The sequence below is a fragment of the Glandiceps talaboti genome, chromosome 17 (genome assembly GCF_964340395.1).
Source record: "Glandiceps talaboti chromosome 17, keGlaTala1.1, whole genome shotgun sequence".
In the NCBI taxonomy this organism is placed as follows: Eukaryota; Metazoa; Hemichordata; class Enteropneusta; family Spengelidae; genus Glandiceps; species Glandiceps talaboti.
In genome coordinates this window covers 8574069-8599985 of record NC_135565.1, presented here as the reverse complement: position 1 = coordinate 8599985, position 25917 = coordinate 8574069, and the positions used below count along the sequence as shown (strand labels likewise).

The following is a 25917-nucleotide window of genomic DNA, read 5'->3' as shown; positions in this document are numbered from 1 at the left end:
GCTTTCACTCAAAAACAAATAATGTCGGTCAGAATACCCCTGCTGTTTAATGAAATATGTAGACATCACAGGGAAAGAAAACAGACGCGTGAAGGTGCAAGAAGACTAACAATTTCTTATCAAAATCAACTGTTGACCTTTAACCTCAGTCTGAGCTTTAACAACTAAGTATTGTACAGCTCCTCTCTAATAGTTCCATTGCTTTTATGTTCATATTCAGTCACCCATTTGTTTTCATTGGATTAACGTGGATCCAATTTTTGTCAACGCATTCCTATTCTAAAAATAACAATTTTGACATCCACAAGGTTTTTACTAAATCTCTAAATCAACATAATATACAAGAATCAAATCCAGTCCAAATTAACACATTCATAGAATATTTGTGTAAATGACTTTATTGTATTGGGAATACTTAAGGCAACATTATATGATATTTACAAATTAAACGTCAAACTTGATTATTTAGAAAAGTAGTAAAAAACTACAATATAGATTCACAGGTACATACACTAATATCAACAATGCCATGTACATATCAACTATATACAGGTAAGAATTTTCTATAAACGTTTGCTTACAATTGACTGGTTTTGTTACTGGATATACACATCTCATAATATCACCTTGAAAGGTGTACCAGAGTTTGTAAAATTGTAATTTGGCAAAGAAATGATGGCTTCATAATCAGAAAACAAATAATACTTATCACTTGATATTTCCATTGAAATGTTTTGTAAAACTATAGGATAGGAAATGCATTAAAGAGAGACTGGTAATACTTTTAAGTGAACTCATTAATATGGATAATCCACTTTATAATAATAGCAATGCTTAAAGCACTTTACGATTATTAGCATGGATCTATAGTGGCACAACAGCCCTTTTTACTTCCTCAACTCCCTGGGGAGCAAATTCCATTGCAGCCTTTATAAGCGCATAGGATTAATTATACAGTTAGGTGGACTGAGGCACAGTCATGGTTTAAATCTTGCCCAAAGACTGAACAGCCACTCAGAAAAAATGGCAGCAATGGGGCTCGAACCTGCAACCTGCAGATTCCCAACTAACCATTGTAACCATTCGCCCATTATGACCCCACTAAAGATTTGTAACTATATTGTAGAAATACTGAATGCTTTTTCCATATTAATGGTGACTCTCTTCACTTAAATATAAACTAGATACACTTAAATACCTATTCTGATCATGTACACTGATATTGTAAATTTCTCTCAATAAATTGATTTGATAAAAATAAATATTATGTCATAAAAATCAGGTTTTTGACTTCTATTTGGACGGCATGTAAACCTGGACCTGTTAACATTTGACGACATTGTACAGGTTTATATTTTGGCAATCTTGATCATACAGTATATAAATGCATTTGGAAGCATTCCATAATCACTAAATTCCAACCAAACTGACATGGTTGCATGTAGTCATTGCATAAATGACAAGGGTATAAATCCTACATTTTCTGTGTGTGGTACAACATGTTCAACTCTGGTAACCAAGCCTTTGGTTTACTAAGATAGATGCAAATTAAATGTATTGTTCTTCAATATGGTAGATTACACAAGTCGGTGATAGCGGTTCCTCTGTTGTGCAATTCTAACCACCCCTGTGATCAAGATAGTATAAAACATTGGAAGTAGTAAAACAGTACACTGCAAGTTTATGGAACTCTCAATAAAACTCTGCGACACTTCTGTACTGAGACTATAATTAAACCAACATCCATTCAATAGCTTACCACTGTTGTACCAACATGTTGTAACAATGGTTTTAGTCTGTGTCTATCTTAGTAAACCAAAGGCTCAATTACTAGTCAAGAGTAATATCTAGAAATATTTTCTTGAACAAACTGTTATACAAAATCATTCTTGGCATTCAATGATAAAAGAAAGTGAATCAAAAACACATCAAAAAGTGCCTACCAAATCAAATAATGGTGAAATGTTGTTTGATTCCACTTAGTTCATGATAGAGATCTGAACATTAAAAAAATATTGTGCCCAAAATGGTGCAGTTGTTCAAAAACTTCTCATTCGTTGAACATTTTGGAAAATATACATGTATCTTCGTGTATGCATAGAAGTTCACTATATTTGTAACCCCTGACCTCTGAACTAATAGGTCAAGAATCCTGACGACCTGAGAGGGGGTAATAAGTTAGAGCTCCTACTTGGACCAAGTGATGGAATATGTGACAAGGATGGACTCATTGGTACGAACATTCTGGTTGGACTTTGTAACGAACTATGTGATTGGGTAAGGGCAAGTGTCTGAGGGCGTGGACTGCTTAGCATGGAGTGCGTTGATTGGATCTGCTGTTGTTGTAGATTAAGGTTGAATTTACTGTGTTGTGAACCTTTCACTTTCTTCGTAATTGCACGGACGAGATCTCTGGCATGTTTCAAACTGTAGGCTGCAAGACAGAAAATTAATAATAATATATTTTATCGCCATTATGCATTATTTTAAAAGTGCTCCATGAAAATATTGCTACGTCGCTTAAAACAAACAATTTACTTTACACAAGACAAACATTAAAACTAGTGATGTAAAACAACTATGAAGACTGTTAAAATTATACAATAGTTGATTAAACAATTATCACGACAGTGACTGAACTGCATGTGGGAAGAAACTGCCTTTAAATGTACATACATGTACTTGACTTTTAAAGATAGAACATTTCATAAAAAACTTGTAACTACATTGTATAATCAGTCAACTACAATGTAGTAAGTTACGAAGTTTCATATGAAGCTTGAGTAACAAATTGTAAACTGCAACAAAAACTGCAGCTACGTTTTAAAAAGAATGAAATACAACCATGTTCCTATGAAATGTGACTCTATAATACAGTGTGCATGTGGTTATAACCATGACTTCCTTAACACGAAAGTTTCCACACTAACCCTAATTTTGCTCTCTTTTTTTCAATTTTGTTTCATTTGTTATTCTCTTTGAGTAATGGTTCCACTAATCTTTAGGCAAGTCATATCAATAATGTTCTTTCAGTGACATTCATTTGATCTATATACATACATACAACATACATACATACATACATACATACATACAACATACAACAAACATACATACATACATACATACATACATACAAATATCAATGGAAATATGACATACAAGTATGTTGTTATTGCCCATACCTTTGAGTCTGGCTTTCATTTCATCACTGAAGTATGGACACTCTATCCATTCATCAAAATCTAGAATACAGTCAAACGATGTTAAACCTTGGATATTCTTATGTCTCACATTGGCACCTGAAAGTGAATTTCAAAATAACAAATATTAGGCAATTGTACAGACCATGGCTGAAATAGGAAAGAAAACTAATGAATTTAGTCATCTGGGCCAACGGTTTGAACATGGTAAATGAATTTACCTAATAGTATGTAATACCTATAAGTTATTTATCATACAGTATTTCAGTATCGTTATTATCACCAAGTTATGTCAGTTTAATACTCTTTACAACAATCCATATACCATCCAATAACTTGTTTAATATCTTCTTCATTTGATATTTCCATATTCCGTACTTTGGATATCGAGATGTGTCCAAGAAAATCATATTACTTGTAATATACTAATTTCACATTTCTTGCCATTTGAGAATAAATTGTTTCATGAGTGTATATATTTGTACGACAGTTTCACTCAGATATCGATAGGTATGTCCAAATATCACAACTGACCTTTTAAATTTAGAAGTCTGGTCTAAAAACTCTTCATTTTTAGAAAGTTCATATTAATCAAAGCAGCTACTTGTATTGTAACATGACCCCTGACCTTTTCAGTAATTGATTTTAGCATTCTTAAATTGTACTATTAATTTTTTCCCAAATGTTTTTGGGTTCTGATTTAATTGATTTTCACTGTACTTTTTTTTTTTTTTTTTTTTTTTTTACATAAAATTATGTTTCATGATTGTGTTGTATAGCACCTTGAGATGTCTTTTTACACGGAAGGTGTTTTTTCGAGATAAATATTATTACTAATACTATTATTATTATTACTGAGATAATATCTGGGAAAGACATATACTTTAATATGAAGTTTGCATATCAATGTTGCAGATTAACACATTTGTGTAGATCAGACATAATTCATATACTAAAGATATTGAAATAAGTTCTGAGAAAAGTATGAAAATGTCTGTTCAATTTACCTTGGTCAATCAGTATACTAGCTGAATACAGATTATTAGACTGCATGGCAAAGAATAACGGTGTACATTGGTCTTCATTCAGAGAATCTACATCAGCTCCATAAGATAAGAGAGTCTCTAGAATATCTGTGGGGCCAGTCATCCCTGCTGCATAGTGTAATGCTCTGTAAGATGACATAGTATGTTATCATTATATAACACATTGTTTTCATTTTCATTTTTTAAACATTTTTATCTATTTCATTTTTTCGGATAACCAATGGGAGCAAGTCCCATTTATAGGCTTCTTTGGTTCAGTGTTAGTGCAGGAGGAAATGGAAGTACTCCTGGAAAACCTGCATTGTATGGTAGATTCAGATTGAACGACACTCTTCTTACTTACAGCATGGTAAATTTAATCAAACCCAGTCAACACCTGGCGGGTTCAAACCCAGGCTGCAGAGGTAAGAGGTGTACGAGCTAACTGTTCGGCCACTGACAACCCAATATAGCCTTCAGTCATTGGCTTCATGTGGTTTGGACTATTGACCCATAGTGACCCTCAATTTGCCTGTATGGGCACTAGTTGTGTTCATGTATCAACAGTTTTGCAAGCCAAAATCAGTTATGCAATAAAAATAAAGACATTTGGTACGATAATTTACTTGGATTTCTAGACAGATGTGTAGACCGTGGATAGCATTAACTTTGAGAGTAATTGAGCTCAAATGGAATATCTATTGTGCTTTGATGGCCTGAATAGTTCGCTACATTTTTTTCATTCTCATGTCTTTCAACTCCGCTATTTGAATGAAATGTACATGTATAATGCTTTCTGGCAAAATATATCTACTACATATATATTCTACTTATGGTATGTTTATACTTACGTATTTCCTCCAGTGTACCTCTGGTTCATATCAGCGCCATTATCTAGGAGAAATCTCATCACATCCACTCTCTTCTTGCTAAGAAGTGAAATCATATTGAGTAGACACTTCAATAATTGTTCCTTTACCTGAAGGAATGTTTCAGCCTTCTTAAAATCAAACCATTCTGTACATATCTACATGTGTACACTGTATTATGATATGACTATACAATAACACTGGTATTGGGAGGTATCAATCATAACTTGAGCTGTTTCTGTCATTGGTGCAAGTACAATCGTCTGTGCTTTTATGTTTTATGTTAAATTCACTAATAATAGATCACTAATTTTCAGTTATGTTTTTGATGTTGATAGGACAATAGTAGACCTTGACAATGTTTGTCCACATTACATGTACCTTTCACTGGCAGCCATTTCTATTAAGTTTATTTTACCATTTTTCATTTATGTTTGTTTTTCTGTGTCTGTGTAGTACATGTATATACACTTGCATGGTACCAGTTCCTTTGACGTCATTGTACAATGTAATGTTAAAAGTCACATAGCACCAACACTATCAGTGTATCCGTGGTATTAGCATGGCACCAGCGCCCTCAGTGTTTGCAGCCCCTTCAAGTCTGAAAAGACACTCCAAAAAACACAGTACTCCTTACCTTTTAATTTGTTCTGTTAGTATACGATGTACAAGGATATCTTGCTCTGCATGTTTGAAGTCAAATCCATGATCCACTAACCACTGGGCACAGTCTAAGAAATCATTAGCTACTGCTAGATGAGGAAGACTTGGTGGTGACTTAGGATCCTCTTTCTCTAATGCTGTCACAACTTGTCCCTCAGTATCGTTCTTGAGTATAAGTTCCAGGGCATCTACCCTTCCTTGCATAGCACAGCAATGGATAGCCAGCAATTCTTTACAATTGCGATGAGTCAAGGAAATTTTATCATTCAGCTGTTGAAGATAATACAATTATGAATGTTTATTCAATCTTTATAGTTGAAATCTACATGGTTTTGAGGGTGCCTGAAGACATTTCTGACGGTTTACTTGCATGTTGTATGGTGCTTTACATAATATAGAACCATGTGCAATGAGACAAAGTGCACTATACATGTAGACCTATATCGACTCAATGCAAGCCCAGTGTTGAAGTCTGAGAGACACACGTCTGGTAAATCATTCTGTATTGAGAAATGCAAAATAAAAGGTAGTCCTTTACCAGTAATTGGATGCATTCAGTTTGGGTTGGTTTGCCAGATTCTCCATAACACTTCACATGTAATGATGTATTGCCTTCACTGTCCTCTGCATTGATATGGGCACCATTATCAAGTAAAACCTGGTACAGTAATCAGAAAGTACAAAAACAATTTTATAACTGCTAATATTTTCATAAAACCAATTGATATAATACAGTATATATAAATATACAGGGTCATTATTTTATATAGTGGTAGGTTTAACCCCATAATTACTTTAATTTAAAAAAAAAAATGACAGTATATCATCATTTAACATAAAAATGTACATAATTTTAATACACAAATTTCTTGCAGTATTTCATTATTTTCTGGTGAGAACTTTGACGTTGATTACATTACATTTATACACATAATTTTCAAAAGAAGCCTGAATCAAGACAATTTGAATAATCAAAATTATTTTGTTACAAATACTGACCTAAATGTACACATTTATCAAATGGAATTGTCATATAGATAATGTAAGAAATACAATAGACACATTGTGTTGACTTACCTGCATAGTGGCAGCATCTTTAGCTCTGTGAAGGGCTGTGGCTCCCTTATAATCCAGTAAATTGACATCAACTCTTTCCTTTAGTAACTCTTTAATGACAGGAATACATCCAAAGTACGCTGCTGTGTGTATCAGTGTACTTCCATTTATACACCTTTAGAAACGAATCAAACATAGGTTAGTACATGCACACTGCTGTGTGTATCAGTGTACTTCCATTGATACACCTTTCAAAAACAAAACAAACCAAAGATAGGTTAGTACATGCACACTGCTGTGTGTATCAGTGTACTTCCATTTATACACCTTTCAAAAACAAACCAAAGATAGGTTAGTACATGCACACTGCTGTGTGTATTAGTGTGCTACCATTTTACAATGTAACAAACGTTACTTACAAAAATATATAAAGAGTTCACATTTTAATTTCTTTAATCTAGCTTGTAACTATTCTATTTGAATGTACAAAAAAACACTACCTGCTTCTAAGACTGGCAAATGTTCTAAGTCCAGTCACATGGTCTTCAACTAGTAACTTCAGAAGGTCTGTGTTTCCGTCCATTAACTTTGGAACATATTTGGTCAGGTGATCATAGTATTCTGAGAGTTAACAGATAAAGATAAAAGACATCAACAACATAAAATCGGTGAAAATGATCGTACTAAATATTCATTATCAGGTAGAGGTATGTAGCCTTGAGCACACAACCCAACTAGTGCGGGGGCATATGGCAGATTTTGGGGTTTTGTGTGCAATTCAGGTTAATTTTTGCCAACATATCTCATTGTGTTCTCCATCATCTGAGCAATTAAAAAATATATGTTGGCAATTTTTATTTCAATATTAAGGGTAATTTTTGCAGCAATTTCATAAATGATGTAAAATCATGATTTGTCTGTATATTGATGGCAAATTAAAATATGTGAACTGTACGATTGCTTTATATCTGTATAAATGTACTAATGGGCATCCTGTAGACTATAAACTTGTAGACAGTTGTATAATTTTGCATTTTAATCACAATATTATAAATTATGGTTTCTTTATTTGCATATCATTTGCATATTATGTATGATGCTTCCGGTGTATTTGATTTCCTGTATTCTTTGATGTTGCTGATTGCTATTCTTTCAAAAATGTACGCCAACCATGAATTATTTCAGTTACTATGAATACTCTGGTTGGTTTTTATCTTTTAAAGCATTAGTAAGTCCACACCTTGACTATGCTTCCCCAGTGTCTTCCCCACATATATACGAATAGGGATATTGCATTTTTGGAAAAAGTGCAGCGTCGGTTCACCAGGATGATTCCGCAGCTTGGTGGCTTGAATTATGAGGACAGTTACGCATATTGAAACTGACAACTTTAGAAACTAGATGAATTAGAGCTGATTTGCTTAAAGTGTATAAACTTTTCCATTTACATATTCGCCATGATCCAGTTGTATTTTTCAAAGTATCTACTTCGACAACAAGAGGATATAGATTGAAATGATTTAAAGACAGATCCAGATTGGATATACCAAAATATTTTTTCAGTCGACATGTTGTAAACATTTGGAAGTTTACCAGAAAGGGTTATTGTTATTACTACACCAATTAAATCATTGTAATTACTTAATTATTTTAATCCAGATTGGCTATACGTAAATATTTTTTCCAGTCAATATGTCGTAGACATTTGGAACAGTTTGCCAGAAAGGGTTATTGTGACTACAATAAAGGCATTCATTTATTGTATAGAACTACCCTTGCCAAATGATATGTCCTTTTGACCAATTTCGGCGTATTGATGTGACTTGTTATCAAGTGTACATACACACGTTAAAAATATTCCTTTTCAGATCTGGCATCTGGTTTTAATACGTATCTACACATGTAGTATTGAATCCTAGACAGGTACATTCTACACAGGATATAGAGTCCAAGTTTAGGTCTACGCAAAATTTGAAATTTTCCCTCTCAATATTAGCATACAAGTTACATAAATTGGACGTCTTGCAAATATTAGATAGAAAAGAAACATCACTCAGTAAAACACCTTTAGAAACCTTTAGAATGTTTTACCCCCACTTTTGACCAATTGAGATACTGTCTAGAGCAATGAAAAAAGTCAATATGACAGCTACTTTAGAACGTTTTTGTTATTTGTTCTGTATGCAGTTCTCCCTCTACGTTCTGTAGAAATATAATATTAAAAAGTAAATGAATCGTTGTTAAAGGCATGAGTGCTTATTAATTTTCACTTTGCAATGGTGTCAAAATGAGATAGACTTAGTCATCAAGTTGGCATGTGACTACTTATTCCCAGCAATGAAGGTTATTTGTGTATGAGAATTACCAAAAGATGTAGAAGGGTATTTTCCATGTTGTTTACGTTGAGGATTTGAATGTCAGATTTTCTTTGAGTACTAAAACACGTGGAATGATAGCTAACAATGCAATAAAATTTGATTAAAGATGCTATTTTCTGGTGGGTTGGTGGTTGGGGTTGGGTGGTACATTAGAATGTGTCTCTGCTGTTACTTTCAACCTTTATTCATGACTGACCCAGAGGAATTTCGTTGCGTAATCGAATGTAAGAGTACCTTCACGCTGAATAACTAAACTAAATATGCATATATTCATATTGTTCTTTTGAAATATTATAAAAGATATTCTTCAGATACTTTATTTTGTACTACATTGTCCTTTATTCTGTTTTATTTTAGAATTTCGATGAAATAACGTAATCAAATGTAACAGCGGAGAACACGTCTATTCATGTTGTTCCTTTCACTTGACATGTAACGCCAACCAAATAGCTATACTAGTAGAAACGTAGACAATGCATACAACATAATGTCGTGAGAGACTAGACAATAGTTTTGAATACAAATGATTGGGTCTATTCACTCGAATACATAACTTTGTATAGTAACGATTCAATTGATGCTACGCTATTGATCAAAAATATGTTTATACCAGGTGTAAACTGAATGCCTTTAGATTGCTGCTCCTTCACGCCTTGTCGAAAGAAAAATTCTGCGCTACCAGACATGATACTGCATATCCATTAGTTACTACATCAATAAATAAAACGTAGCTTTGGAAAACATTGTCCATTTTTGCATGTTTATCCACATACTGCCCTTAATTCTATGTTTGCCATTGTAAAACCTTTAAAATGATTGGTCTGTGAGTCTGTTAACAATTAAAAATAATTGTTTTTAAAAATAGTAAGTTTATGAGTATTTGTTGGTGATACTTTCAATTCATAATCATATTTTAATATTCTGAATGACAAGTAAAGTCAGAAGGAACATTTGAACTGTTTCTTTTATTGAATTTGCCCAAATTTCAGCGATAAACAATAATTTTCATTCAGATACGCACTCATGGGTTTCCTAACCCTACCATAGAGGGCGTCAATTTAAATATTTTTCATCTCATTGAAGACATTTAGGGTCGTTTGGGTCATGAGAAACAGAATTCAGGCTGCCCTTACATATACCTACCAATTACTGTTATCTTTACAATATACATAATGTTCTAACTGTTGCTATGGACATGGTCTTGTTGATAGGCATATTTGCATACATGTTTTGATTTTTTTTTTTGCCTGACTAACCAAAAATGTTGTTATCTTTGCAAAATATACTGGCATTGTTGGCTGTTGCTAAGGCCATATCAATGGAAGTTGACTATAATCATGGATTCATGGGTTTTCATTGCCTAACCAATTGTTAAGAATAGGGTCTTGGGGCCAAATTTTATTTTAGCCCCCTCAAACTAATTTTGAAGATAAAAATTGCCAACATGTATTTTTTATATGTGGTCCTATAATGAACATAACCATATATGTTTCATAAAATTAACATGCATTTCACACGAAAACCCATATGCCCCTGCACTAAACTGCTAAAACAATGAAGATTAGTAATACCATGGTTTGTATATTTTGTGTACATTCAAGATACAACTTTATATTGAGACCATTTGACAATAAGTTGTATATTCAGGCGTCTGCACAACAGTGCAGGATTTTCTGAAAAGACTACACACATACATGACTGTACATGTATGTCAATACATGAAAAGGTAATATCTTGTCCAAGCTCTAGTTCTACTTTTCTACTGGGCAAGGTAACATAGGGTTGGCACTAACACATCAACAGCATTTCTTTTTCAACTGGGAGGCTAGTGCCTGCACCAGGCCAATCTGAAGTAACCAGGCTAGTAATTCAGAGAAATTGATTTTTTGAACTACATTGTATATACTGCAATAACAAATTACTTTAGTTTATATACATTGTACACATATACTTGTATACATCATTTAAATTGCTACTATAATGTGGAGGCAGAAAAGAAGAACAGAGCACCAGTCATATCCATGTACAACTGATGAGAGTTGAGTTCAAATAGTGATGAGATCATTGGGGGAAATGGCTAAATTTCAATGGATAGCTACCATTACTCTTCTCAAAGCAAGAAAAATAAGTTATAACATACCAATTAAGAATACTTTCAGTTCATCATTTCTGACCAAATCAAATGCTGTCCTACTTTGGTTATTTTTCATATACACATTGGCACCCCACTCTACCAACAACTGAAAGATAAGGAAACAAAAAAATTAACATGCAAACAAACAAACATCAAGTAGCTTGCAATTTTATTTTTATTGAAGTCAATTTATCAATGAACTGCACAATAGGGCACTTCTGAGGTTTCTTTTTAGTTTATTTGCTGTTTCATTTTTTTACTTTTATTTTCTCTCTGACCCAACGCAATGAAAACAAATATTGAGCAATATAGACTTTTTCCCATGAACTTTTCCTGATAGTTTAAATAAAAATAAGTTAACATATATGCAGCCAGTTTTTAAGTCATTGTGTATCCAATAAGAATTACAGGTGCTTAGTATTCTGTAGGCCTGATGATGTATCCTAAAAGGTTAACATTTTTAATTAGAACTCATGATCCTTTAACAGACACTAGCTATTTATCAACATTCTATATAATTTACAAAACAGTAAAACTTGCAACATAATAAACATATTTCATCAATAATATAGCCCTTCAAATCAAACTAATGATGATGATGATGACGGTGATGATGATGATGATGGTGATTTTGATGATGATGATGATGATTTTGATGACAACGACGATGATGAAAAAAAAAAGATTCATAGTTTTCACACCAACGTTTTACCTGTGCCACTGTTTCATGTGAATACTAAAAGGAAAAAATATAGTTATCATGTTATGAACATTACATTCAATATCTGCAGTGTCTTTCATTGAATAAAGCATGTGTGCAATGTGTATGTATCATTTTAAATTTCAACGATGACTAAACACACCATGATTCACTTTCAATCAATAACTCATCCACAGTTATATTTTTTCTCCAGTTGTTCATATTAAATGTCCACAATATGTGGTCTTGGCCTAAACAGATCTAAATCTTCAGTGTTTTTTCTTTTGGACATTTGTTCACCTCAAATGGTAGATCTACATGTATGTACAATGTATGCGGGAACATAATTTCAAGTTTTGTCATATTTTTTAAACAAAGTAAATGAATTCAAAAAACAAGCAATTCTTCAACTTGGTAAATACATGTAGTATTGAGAGTTTGACCTGTCCTGGACAACATTCCATACAGATCTCTGGTCAGGACAGATCAACTGTTCAAATGTTGAGCTATCATTAATCATCTTGAAAACTTAATAAAGAAAGCCGATGTTTGATCAAATCAAACCATTAGTTCATATGTATGCAAGATAAAGTGTATTTTTTTAACTACGTGTAGTAAAACACGGTGTAAAACCTTTCAATTTTTCTTTGAGACATAGAACTGCACACCATAGTTAAAAAAAAAACTCACAAAAGACAATCAAGTAAGAAAAAAATATCATAAGTCCTTGCTAAGGGATTAATTTGGTTGATCAGAACAAACATCCACTGCAAAACATATCTTTGTTAGTTATGAAATAATTTAGACAAAATACATTTATGTGTAATTAGTATTGGGTTATTTAAGTTTGAGCATGAAGTTTCCTTTCCTGGGTTAACTTAAAATGTCACTATTTCTTTCATGTGACAATAAATTTAGTAAACTGGTCAACATTTCATTGGGTGTAGAAATAATATAAGACAAGCTGTGAACTTTGAACATATTGCTTGTTTTCAATAAGCAACTTTGACATAAGAAATTAAATTGTAACTTTGCTGTGAAATAAAACAAGTTGAATTTGCGCCCAGTGATTGCGATCAAATTTACGTAACACCAACAATATGGTTGTGTTGTCAGTGTTTTTAATACTAGTTGCTAAAGTTTTTATTACATCATTGACCAATATGAAAAATTTGATTTTCTAAATTTTTTAAAAACAAAATTTAAATGTATTTTTAGCTTCGGTTATCATTGAAATATTTCAACCATTTTTTTTGTTCATTGAGGTAGGAAATATTAGTTACATAAGGAGACAATGTTACTTTTTATCTCAAATTCAAGTTAACAGGGCCCCTTATGCTACTAAATTTTTTTCACTTCTCAAGTATATGTAAGAAATTGTTAGTATCGTACAGTCTGTTTTGTTAGAAGAATTATAATTTCTTATACCATCTTCTGGGATGAAAACCTATTTGAAGATCCTACTGCAAGTCTGAAAAGCTAGTAGCAGGCAAAGTGAAAAAAAAGGGAAAAGATAATGGGGTAAAAAAACAATCATAATTAATTAAGGAGAAAAAAGGAATCAGTGCATTCTCACAGTAAATTATCAGTGGCTCTGCATAGCATTAAAAAGATGCTTGGCAGTTCAATTTGGGCATAAGCAGGGTAGGACACTCTGAGGAACCAACTATACATTGTTGTATACAGAACAGTTTTAATTGGTTTTCAGGGAAGTTGGTCCAGAGTCATCAACTAACTTATCAGTGTGCAAGTTAAATTCACATCTGCTCAGTGTCAAACATTTAAAAAAAATGCATATTATGTGATTACGATTGTGGATTATTTAGTTCTTACAAGAAAGCTTGTATCCTTTAAATGGGTGTTTTATTAAATCTAACCTTATTTGGACTATGAATATTTATTTATTATAAATACAACAATTTATCATACCTGACTGATTCCTTTGGAGAGACCTTCTACTGCACTAAAGAATGGTGTTGCTCCATTTGCGTTCTTAGCATCAATAAATGCTCCATTTTCCAACAGATACAAGACCAAGTTCTACAGAAATCAACAAGAGAAAGAATTCTCATTAAAATCTATAGCATGCATGACAGGTTTTTATTATACTGTAAACCTAGATATATTTGCTACCAGAAAATTGTGTGATTTTACAAATTACAGTGGACTGTTGTCATCTAGTTACCAAAGACTATTTTTTACTAATTACAAGACTAGTACATTGTACTCATGTATAAGGCATTTTAGTCACTCCTTAATTTTTGATCGCTAGTGGAATAAGCGAAAATAGTTCTACAGTGAAAGTTTCCAGGTTTAAAGTATATGTATGTGTGTGTTTTTTTCCATTTCTAATACATTGTAAAAATTACTTGTGCTCAAAGTCAGTTAATGTAACCATTATATGATATAATCATTTCAGTATTTACCATGGGTTAATCTCGATTAGTTATTGAGCCATAGGCTCTTCTTACAAAATGTCGAGATTATGATCATTTACATGTATATACAAAGGTATGTATGTGTGTATGTATCACAGTATGTATTCATAATTTATTCAATTACATGTACATATAGTATAGAATTACCTACACTTGGATTGAACATTTCTTGTATATATAAATGACTTTTTGTACATTCATTTATGTTGTTACTCTAGAATACCTGCTACTTACATGCCAGCGTTTGTGTGCACGTACATATACATTAAATTTTGTATTTATGCAGTTACTACACAATGGTGTCTACTCACGTAATGTCCATTTCTTGCACCCCAATGCAATGCTGTGTTTCCTGTTCTCTTTTCCTTAGCATTGATAAATGATGGTCTCTTCTTTTTAAAGAAAACAACCAATTTTTGTACTGTGTCCAACTCTCCCATTTTAGCAGCTTTGAAATACAGTATTTCCCATTGTAATGTGTTTCCTGGGAAGACCTGATACATAAAGCTAGCAGGAAAAACAATAACAAAATATTCATCACATGGTTAAAAGTCCCCATTTTTATATACAACTAGTTCTCTTAATTTGTCTTTTCAAATTTATACTAAAACATTTTACAGACTTGGCTAAGGCTAATAAAGTACAAGAATATATAGCATTTTTCTGAATCTCTCAGAAGTCTTCCGCATAATTGATGCTAAGTTATCTGGTCATGTGACCCCTAGTGGAGTCACCTGACATTAGACTATTGTAAATAGAAGTAAGGTTGTAAGAGTTTATATGTCAGATGACTCTACAAGGAGGTCACTCGAGCAGATGTTTCAATCTCACAAACCAGAGCTGTTATTTCTTCTGTGACACATAACGAACTGTGGCACATATTGGACAGTGCTGTAAGAGAGGCTATGGTTTACGATGATGAGATGATTTAGCGTCATTACACTGAAGATGTCTGAGAGATTGAAAAAAAAGCTGTGTAGTCACTTAATATAGATTTTAAAAATGTAACTTCCTCCCTAATAACTATACAACGTGTACTTAAAGGAGTCAGTATCAATTTCTCTTTGATTAAAGAACAAGACACTTTGATATTTAATATGTACAATGTACAGAATATATCATTTCAAAAATGATTACTTACACACTGCCTGCCCTTAATGTCTTATTTCTTGACGGACTCTCAAAATACATCTGTGAATGTTAAAAAATGAAATGAGACACATGAACAATTACATGTACATTGTTGTCAACATTGCAATGTTTGAATATCATCTTCTTGCAATTAGTTCTACCATATCAGTGGAACTATAACAATTATTTTGTTCGAGATCAACCTTTCCTACACCTTTGCCAGACTGCTGTTTTTCTCACAAATTTTACATCATATCTGACATGGACCTTTATACTAAGTACAACTACATGTATATTTGTATTTGCCAAATTTGAACTGATAAGAAGTTTTAAATATGGATACACACTGTTACTGCATTCAATGATTTACTAAGGCACAACTTGAGCTATTTGGCACATCAAATACCTTTGTATGTACTTTGGGCAAACTGAAAACACTCTATTTGAATAACATCTATATAGAAAAACTTACCTCATATTGTGGATAATCTGATGGGTTGACATCAATAACATCATGCCTTGGGAGTCCTAATATCTTTCTGATAGAAACTGTAATAAATGAAGGACTTAAGTTACAACAATCCGAATTGGTTAAAAATATCAATGACAGTAGATATTCAATGAATGAATGAATGAATGAATGAACTAATCTGATGAAGAACTTAGATTGCATTCCAGGGCAGATATCAATGAATGAATAATTTGATGTCCATTCAAATCAACATCAACATGTGGATGCATCCGAGATAGAGTCCACAATGTTGTGCCAGGAGTCCTTCTTCCTCATTAGACTTGGGAGGGCCATTCAAATATTAGAGCATAATATTTACATATTCATGATTACCCCAAAAATGTCATTCTAAATGGAGGAATTTCAAAACAATAGCTTTTAAGATAAACTGAGTTTTAACTAGAATTGCCATGCAAGACTCGGGGCTCGAATTTAGCTTTTGGGCTTGGTAGTCAGATCTTGCCAAGTGAATTGTTTCAGCTACAATTTTCTATAGATTTCCATTACTCTAACAGACTACCACTTTATATATATTTGGTAGTCTAGATACAGTGTTTGGTAGTCTATGTACTCTCGACTACAGCCAATTTTGAGCCCTGAGACTGCAATTATGGAAGCTTGAAAGTAGAGATGGGGTAGCTCAATAATCCTTATATTCATTCAGCTTTCTTTTTATTGACAAGGTCGGAATCTAAACTTGTCATTTTTTTTGTATGGCGGAGCACATTACCTCTTAATTTGTTTCTACCTACCCCTCTATCTGATGTACCATCCCTCTAATAACAATATACTTACTTTTCTTTGTTCCTTTAGCCTGTGTGAAGTCATCGATATACTCCCCAGTTTCTAAATCTTTGAGAACTATTCTTCTTTCTGGAGTGAAAGTTTCTTTAAATTTGGCATGGTAAAATCCTGACCCTCCAGTAAGACTTAAGTTGATGACCATGGACAGGCAAAGATCGTTTATGGTAATGTTCCTGTAAGAAATGGTACACTTGGATTTGTAAACTTATAAAGACATTTGATAGGCAATGAAATCATCTTGTAATTATGCCAGTTTTTCACTTATAGTCTACTTTCTTAGACATTCATGCTTGCAAACCATCATTAGGATGTGTGTGAGACAGGCTTGTCACAGTACATGTAGCAGCCAGATTGAAATGTTACAATCCTTAAAAAAGATTGCTGTTTGAAAGTGACTATAATTCACTACATGTACTTGTACATGTAGATAATTTGTTTCCTGTCTGTCTGTGGGCAGAAGTGTGTGTGTGTGTGTGGGTGTGTGTGTGCAAGTGTGCATGTGCGTTTGTCTGTCTGTCTGCCTGTGTGTAAAATCTGAAATGAACTTCAACCTACCTTGGAACTGTAATAGTATCAAACCTTTGTTTCATCTTATCAGCTACAATAGCTCTTGTCTGTAAAGATAGATAGATTTGAAATCATTGAGATTTTTATTAAGATCTGAAGATTTCAACTGTCACGTGATTTGCTATTCACCTTCAGGGGTGTACTGGTGTACACTACTACAGGGGTGTACATACACTATAGGGCTGTACTGCAGGAGTGTACATGTAATACAAGGGAATATATCTTGTACTATTCCTGATGATAATTATTAGATATTAACAATATTTGGTATTATTCTAAGAAAGTTATAACTCTGTTTGTAGAAATATTTTATGTTTCATAACAGTACCTCTTCTTGTATTTCTTCGATATGTTTCCACCATTTCTTACATTCCTCAATGTCATATATTTTGTTTAGTCTTTTACTCTCTGAATGAAAGAAAAATAACAAATGAATAATCTAAAAAAATGATTACACGAAAGTATTACTTAGTGAATAGAATACATGTATATGTCAGGTCATAATAATAGCTATGGGATATTGAATTGAAAATGTGATTCTGTAGTGCTTCTTCAAGATGACCATTTTTAGGATTTATTTGACGACCTACTCACCTTCTTCATAGGAGTCCAAACTACTCTTTAATTCCTTCTTTCGTTTTAACTGTGACATGGTGTTGATAATCGCTGGGAAATTGTCCAATTCATGACTTGTTTCCCTGATCAGCTGGACAAGCTCAGTCTATAAAGAGATACAAATTTTAATAGGAAAGTAAAAGCAAAATACTGTTTTATTTGTATTTAGCTTGGGTTTAGATCTGGATTATAATTTGACAAAACCCCATGATGTTTTAGTGTGAGTGTGGAGCACTCTGGGTATTTGCACTTACAATGTATGCTTGCAATATTTTTTATGGCTGTACTTTTACAAATAATATAATCGTCATTGCATACACAATGTGTGTAATACTAATACCAACATGCACCATACATATATGCACTCAACCCAAGTTATTGCATTTGAACAGAAAATATGGGTTAAATACCCTGGGTGTTCAATATCATGACAACCTATCGGTACATGTTTGTCTACGTTACTGGTTTTATGGTACTCAAGCTATGAGTGAAATGTTCCAAATCACCATTACTTTTCCAGGTTTTTATAAATTCTGCTTGAGGTTGTATAATTGTATTATTCCCACAAACTGATGGTACTATTGACAATAGTACTGTTCTGAAAAACAATATTATTCTTAAAAATAAAACGTTTTTAAAAAAGAATATATTTATGACTCTCCATATTGATTGATTTGAATTTCCTTCATGGATGTTTATTTTCCTTGTGTTGCTAGCCTCCTTTTTTTTTTCTAATCTATCAATATAGAATTATCAACTTTTTTCTCAAGTAAGTGAGATGTATTATAAGTAACTTACCAATCTGTTGATGACTGACATGGCTTGTCTCATTTTATATCCACACATAAAATAGACACAAAGATATGCTGACATAGCCATCTCATCACCCTGACAAAATAGAAAAAATCAGCATTTAGTCAAAAGACTAAGATTATTTGAATGGTTCATTGAAAATGGAATCTGTATGATGTACATTTTATAGCTAATTGTTTGCAGGGCCAGGAGTCTGTTTGATGTACAAACGTACACTTATTTGTGTTGACAGGGCCTGGAATCTGTATGATGTACATTTGTATATTCAAATTATGATTGGTGTGTACAGGCCCAGAATCTGTATTTTATAGATTCAAATCATGATTGGTGGACCAGGAATATGTATGGTGTACATTTGTACATATATGATTGGTGATTACAGGGCTGGAAGCTGCATTCTATAGAATCTTATTCAAATCATGATTGGTGGGCAGGAAATCTGAATGACAGATTAAAACCGAGGTTTAGTATTCAGAATGAAATAGATAACATTGTGTATTCAATTAGACATTAGTTTTTTCTTAAAATTCAAATTATGTACAAGAATTTTTGCTTCAAATTTTAAAACATTTTGGAAAAAAAAAATCACTGACCTCCACTAAATCTTCAGAGTCAACAGGTGTTGAGATTCGTATCATTTTCTCAAAGACTTTCAAAGCTAGATTGATAGTCCATCTATCATTCAACATGACTTCCGTAGTAAATGTTCCCGGTGCAAATGAATTAACTAAAGCACAAAGTACTCTACTATCAACTAAATCATCCAGATTCTGAACCAGTAGTCTTCTACCTTCACGAACAGTCTGTAGAGAAAAAACATGCATAGATTAAATTGTGTAATTTTTTTGTGCTCTTAGTGACAGCAGCATGGGTCACCAACAGTGATGAATCTTTCACTCTTATGGCATATTCTTCCTTATAGTATAAGTTATACATGTATAAAGAAAAACATGAACTCAAAAGAAAGGATTGATATCCAATCTGCTCTACACTTTGGATATATAAACACAATCTTTCCCAAATTTCAAACCTTAACAACCACATAGCTAGGTTACCTTGTGAATGAAATTGCTACTGACTATGTTCTAAGTCCTTTTCCTAAACTTCAAACATTAACAATGACATACAAATGTAGCTGGTTACCTGGTAAAGGAAATCACTACTGACTATGTTCTTAGTTCCTTTCCTAAACTTCAAACTTTAACAACCACATAGCTAGGTTACCTGGTAACTGAAATCGCTACTGACTACATGTATGTTCTGAGTCCCTTTCCCAAACTTCAAAAATTAACAACCACATACATGTAGCTGGTTATCTTGTAAAATGAAATTGCCATTGATTACATTTTTTGTATGTTCCTTTTTTCCTTTTTCCCCTTTTCCCAACTGTACTGTAGTAGTTAGTGATGATGATTAATTACCTGTAATTGTGAATTGATCATTTCTAGTATACAATCTTCAGCTTCTGGTGGTTGCCAATTCTTACGGTGTGGTTTCAATTTCCGCACGATATCAGCCCCAGGGTATTTATCATAACTTGGTCCTGGAGTTGGGGGCTCCTATGATAACAAAAAGGCATGTGATGTTTGTTAAGACACTAGGGGTTTGAATACATGATATTTTTCACTGATAATATTGTCACAAATACATACATTTCTAACCCATATACTAGTTTCAAATGTAGGACAAATCATCCTTGGTGATGAACAACTGTCATCATTATTGAATTTTGTTATTCTTGTTGCTAAGCAATATATTTATATTTCAAAGTTTAGAAAACAAAAGACAGATTTGTTGGCATACAAAAAATACTTGCAAAATATTGAGAGTGTAGCGTATCATTTTGCGGTTAGAAAAAAGTCAAGGGGAACTAAGGCCATGTCTTCAGTAGGTCATCAGTATTGTAAACTAAATTTAGTAGATACCATCATTAAAATATTCAGGTTACAAATGTACAGACATTTAGCCTTGAGGGTATTGTACACATATCAGCAGAAACACTAAGAGTCTGTTACAATTTTCTGATGTACCTCATTCTAGTGTTACTAAAACTGTACCATAGGGGTGATATGCATTGCAGACATGCAAGTTAAACATTATCACATCAGTACTTACTGGTGTTGCTGGCAAAGACTCTGTGACAGTAGAAGCAGCTCCAAAGCCAGAGAGTAAAGATGTGGTCTTCTTCACTTTCTTCTTTTTCTTGGCTGGAGGGGGCTCAGGTGACCACTATGAAATGAAATATTATGTCACTTTCTTGTTTCTAAATCTTATTTTAATTTGCCTTGTAAAAAAACGTTCTATGAATTGCTTAATTGGAACCTAATTCACAGGATATAAATTAAGAATACAGTTTCAAACATATAGATAGAGAGATAGAGAGATATCATATAGATAGATAGATAGATAGATAGATAGATAGATAGATAGATAGATAGATAGATAGATAGATAGATAGATAGATACATACATACATAGATATTAGATAGATAGATAGATAGATAGATAGATAGATAGATACATACATACATACATACACACATACATAGATATTAGATAGATCGATAGATAGATAGATAGATAGATAGATATATACAATGTACATGGATGGATATATAGACAGATACAGACAGACAGACAGACAGACAGACATGCTCAAGCCTCGAACTTACATGTTCATGTATACTCAAAATTTGTGGAACTACTCCTTCAGTGATCTGTCAATTGCAAAATGCCACACCACTGCAACTCTTAGAGTAAACTACACAAACTACATAGTGCTATCTGTACTGCACCAACATTTAGTTAGGAAACTCACCTTGAATGGAACTTCTGCAATGGATTTATCTTCTGTTTGTAACATATATTCCATTCTCTCCCAGGTGAACCAAATATCATGAGTTATGAGTTTCCATAGCAAGTCAAAGACCTAAAGAGAAACAGATTGACAATTTTTGTACATAATTTCTCAGACATACATTTTTTTGTAATGGACAGATTTCTGCAAGCAATGTATACAATAAGAATGTGTCCTGTCTTACACTAAGTAAATGTATACTAATTAAATAATATAATATAATAATAATTATAATATAAATTTTATGAACATAAATTCAGAAATTCAAAAACTGTCACAACTTGTGCAGCACCCAAGTGTTAAAACATATGTTAATCAGAGCACCTCGGGAAAACCTGCACTGTTTGATAGGGTCAAACTGAGCATCACTCTTCTTCAATCTTACATACAAATCTCTGAAATTTTTAATCAAACCTACATGTAGCTTCCTATGGGCAGATTGAGCCTAGACTGCAGTGGTAATGCACGGACTCACCACTTGCCCCCCAACAACCCCACTATACATGTATGCATAATTATGAGCACAAGAATGGCACTGATTTGGACAAATCATAAATATAAACAGGGTGTACATTTGTATATCACGAAGTACAAATAGTATCACACTGTTTAGATATAGCTATGGTGAAGTACATGTATGTCCAAAAAAAAACTTGCTTATATCAATGTCACCCCTATTTTTTTCATGCATTGTCATATATTTGCCAGTTACACATGTACATGTACGTGTATGCACACCACTGTAATACATGCAATGTTTTGGTATTCACAAATAAAATAGTATTGTTAATCAAACACTGTTGATGTTTTGTGTGATGATTATGATCTAGTAAATATTTACTCACATGGTCAGCATGTCGCATAGCAAACAACCTGCAATCCACAAACACATCTTCTGGCAGTACATCACTGGAGGGAAGAAATCACAAAAAATGGGAAATTACAACAAATCACCATACAATGTATGCCAGTCAGGTGTTCCGACATCTTGTTAAACTTATCCAGAACATCACACTTTTTGTCTTTTAGCAATGTATGAAGTTACAAACACAGACTTAGACAATGTTGTTTCACATTAATTTTTCAAGTAAGAAGCCATCATGATAAAATCATTTTACAAATTAAAAATCCAAAATAAATACACAATCCTCATCCATATTGAGTGCCCTGACATAACTATTACACAACCTTGGTCTCTGTATGCATAATGCTTTTGCTGATGTACAAATCTAGTATTGACCTGGAAAGTTATAAACTTGTGTTACTTTATTCAAGAAAAGACCAACTCATTCTCAGTTAAAATTAAAAAAGAAATCTGGGCCACGGTAAAAAATTGTGAAATAGTCACCTGGTCAGAAAATAATCAAAAGAAACATATTTTAGAATTTATATGAGACAATGAATACTGTGCTAAATCCATCTAGAGGGTAGGGGGACAAACAATAAATTCCCTGAAAGCAAGACGATGAATCCCATTTTTTCAAAGGACCAGGAATAAGCTTTCATATTGTACAGTCTGGAAAAACTGAATAACTTTGATTTTCAGAGTTATTGGTCTCTGACCGTTGTTGCAAGTGTGTCCACTATTTTGAGATGATGTTTTACAAAAGAGGCTCAGATGGTTGAATTTTCCTCTGAAAATATTTAGATTATCCTTACATGTAATTCTGAGAATGATAATGATAATAATTGATAATTATAGCAAGATAACAACACAAACTACTCAAACTCACGTTTCTTTTAACTGCTGAATAATCCATTCAACTCTGGTGACTTTCTGTTGTTGTGTTAAATCATCAAAACTTTGAATTCTTTTGTTTTCAACACCTGTCAGACCTATATGCAAATTAAAAGAACACATTTGAATATAACTCATTAGAACACCTGTCAAACCTACATGTACATGTATATTAAGAAGACATTTGAATATAACTCTTTAGACCACCTGTCAGACCCCCCCCCCCCCCACATGAAAATAAGAACACATTTGAATATAACTTGTTAGAACACCTGATATTTACCATCATCTCAGTAAAAAGGTACATAAGGTTGGAACTTCATCTTTACCATTGTTTGTTTTACACCGATTGTAATTTGTAGTGGTGTAACTGCTACAATTTTCATCATGGTTTATATCATATATAAATTTCTCTTGTGTACATTCATTTAGGGGGAGGGGGTTTGTCCTAAATTAACGATGTTTGTTTATTGTGCTTGAGCGACATTGTGCGATTGTCCCTAAGTACATGTAAGTTATCAAGGTGTTATTATCACCCAAAACCATACCTAAGTTGGTAGCAGTAATCAATGCACATGTACATGTTTAAACGGCAAAAATAGTCCTGACAAGACTTTTCCATTATTAAGTGGGTATGGATAGCTGTACATCATGGCTATCAACATGTACATGTACATTGTGGTTTACATGTACTGCATGTATGTAGATCATTCCTCAAGCCAGAGCACATATTTCTGCTGATGCAACAAATATCAATCTTGGCAGGTCTGTTTTGAACGGTTCCACAAGAGGCCTGTGGTTTACGATGTTGGGTTCAGATTTGATAAATCTAGCTTATTGAACATTTGTATACCACCCGCTCAGCTGAGAACAACTACAGTGTGATGACAACCTGTATATTTGTCAAACTTGATGGCGTGATAAATTTCCAAAAAATATCAAATGTCATACAAAGTGTTCAAACCCAAATAAGAATGATCTCTCTATTGTGATGGAGCTCCAGGGGACTGTGATCTCACTGACTAACTATATGTAGTGTGAATATCAACCTGAAAACCTTAGTCATATGCAAAATATTGCAAGACATTCCATTTTGGAAGGGGTGGGTGGCAAACAACAACACAGATCCTCTCAATCAATCAATCAATCAATTAATCAGCAAAGTTTATATAGCGCCAAAATCCAAAAACATTGTTTTGCTCTATGACGCTCAATGGCTAAACCACACTGTATGCTTTGGAGAATAAGTGCGTTTTCAGTTTTCTTTTGAAAGTTTCCAAGTTTGGAGATTCTCTGATGTCGAGTGGTAGTACGTACGTTCCATACCCAGTGTTAGCATTGAGTAAGCCAAGCTTTAACATAGGACTGATGTTGTTACATGTTGCCAGCACATGCAGTTGAGGTGTCACTCACTGTCAGACTGGTGTTAGCAAAGAGTATAGACCCTGAGCTGGTCTACTGTGAGCACAATGCTGACCACGGATGAAAGTGATTATTGAGCTTTATTGTCAGCATGAAGGTATACATGTAAGGGGGAACTCCCCTTATACCTCCAAGATGTAGAAAAAGACAATCAACAACATTAAGTTACCCAGGGTAAGATAATAAAAAGACAAACCAATATATTAAATGTATTCAATAATGTATTACTTACTTTCTATAAGCATCTTCATGTTGGTTCCTTTCAATAAATCCATTAGAACATTATTCATTAACAGGTTATACGGCATGAGTCGTAGATTGACCCACGCTGTAAAACCGTTGATCTTGGTTTTCATAGACATCTTGACTTTGGGTTCTATACACTTCTACAGAGATTCTTACATACTGTGGAGATAAATGAAATTTTAACAATTTATTGTTTAAAAAATTGATTTGTACACAGAGCACTATGTGAGAAATTATGGACCGAATGTCCAAATAGGATGTTATCATTATGTAGCTAGGCACATTAGTTCGCATATACTTGTACCACACCACGTACATTAAGTAGACAGGAGACTGCACGCTTACACTTGTAGTACTAGTATAGTAGTAGTAGTACGGTGGCAGTGCCAACCCTCGCCTCGAACACCAAGGACGCTATTCGGTATCCAAGGCTGCGAAACGAATACATAACCAGTTGACATTGATTTTGGCGAGTTTAAAAGTTTACTTCGGCAACAAAGAACACTGATTGATCATAGTTACTAACTTGGAAATCCTAGATCTTCGATTTCGAGCAAATTTCAGTCGCTACCAACACCGTAAACAAACCTATCCACTTTCCGCTGAGACGACCTATGTTCACCTCGTTCAAGCAGGAATGACTAATATTTGCTATTCACTTCCTTTTATTCTGAATACTTGCTCATACACGTACTTTTATGTACATACTTTTTATTATCTGTCATAATTTAGTGTTTTATGTCATTT

The 25917-nt window shown here is 33.4% G+C and overlaps 1 protein-coding gene across 1 annotated transcript; it reads right to left on the bottom strand.

The window, feature by feature from the left end:
- Positions 1 to 398: 398 nt before the first annotated feature.
- LOC144448226 (uncharacterized) lies at positions 399 to 25787 on the bottom strand. The gene is made up of 26 exons (XM_078138380.1): positions 25697 to 25787; positions 25157 to 25329; positions 23498 to 23600; positions 22610 to 22673; positions 21726 to 21836; positions 21023 to 21136; positions 20329 to 20466; positions 19501 to 19710; positions 18893 to 18982; positions 18074 to 18200; positions 17808 to 17887; positions 17468 to 17526; positions 16904 to 17085; positions 16070 to 16146; positions 15608 to 15657; positions 14778 to 14973; positions 13958 to 14068; positions 11335 to 11434; positions 7317 to 7437; positions 6838 to 6991; positions 6299 to 6418; positions 5735 to 6030; positions 5080 to 5157; positions 4211 to 4374; positions 3186 to 3302; positions 399 to 2434 (listed from the first exon to the last, which is right to left on the bottom strand). The coding sequence occupies exons 2-26, from the start codon at positions 25284 to 25286 to the stop codon at positions 2136 to 2138; spliced, it is 3291 nt and encodes a 1096-aa protein (XP_077994506.1). The 5' UTR covers positions 25287 to 25329; positions 25697 to 25787; the 3' UTR covers positions 399 to 2135.
- Between the last annotated feature and the right edge of the window lie 130 nt (positions 25788 to 25917).

What these genes read in the sequence shown, in the direction of transcription:
- LOC144448226 (XM_078138380.1), bottom strand. Translation starts at nt 25,286, where the DNA reads ATGTCTATGAAAACCAAGATCAACGGTTTTACAGCGTGGGTCAATCTA. An exon ending in ACTGAAAGTATTCTTAATTG is followed by an intron (nt 7,438 to 11,334) that starts GTATGTTATAAC and finishes GTTAACTCTCAG; the next exon opens with AATACTATGATCACCTGACC. An exon ending in AGGTACACTGGAGGAAATAC is followed by an intron (nt 4,375 to 5,079) that starts GTAAGTATAAAC and finishes GTCATCTTACAG; the next exon opens with AGCATTACACTATGCAGCAG.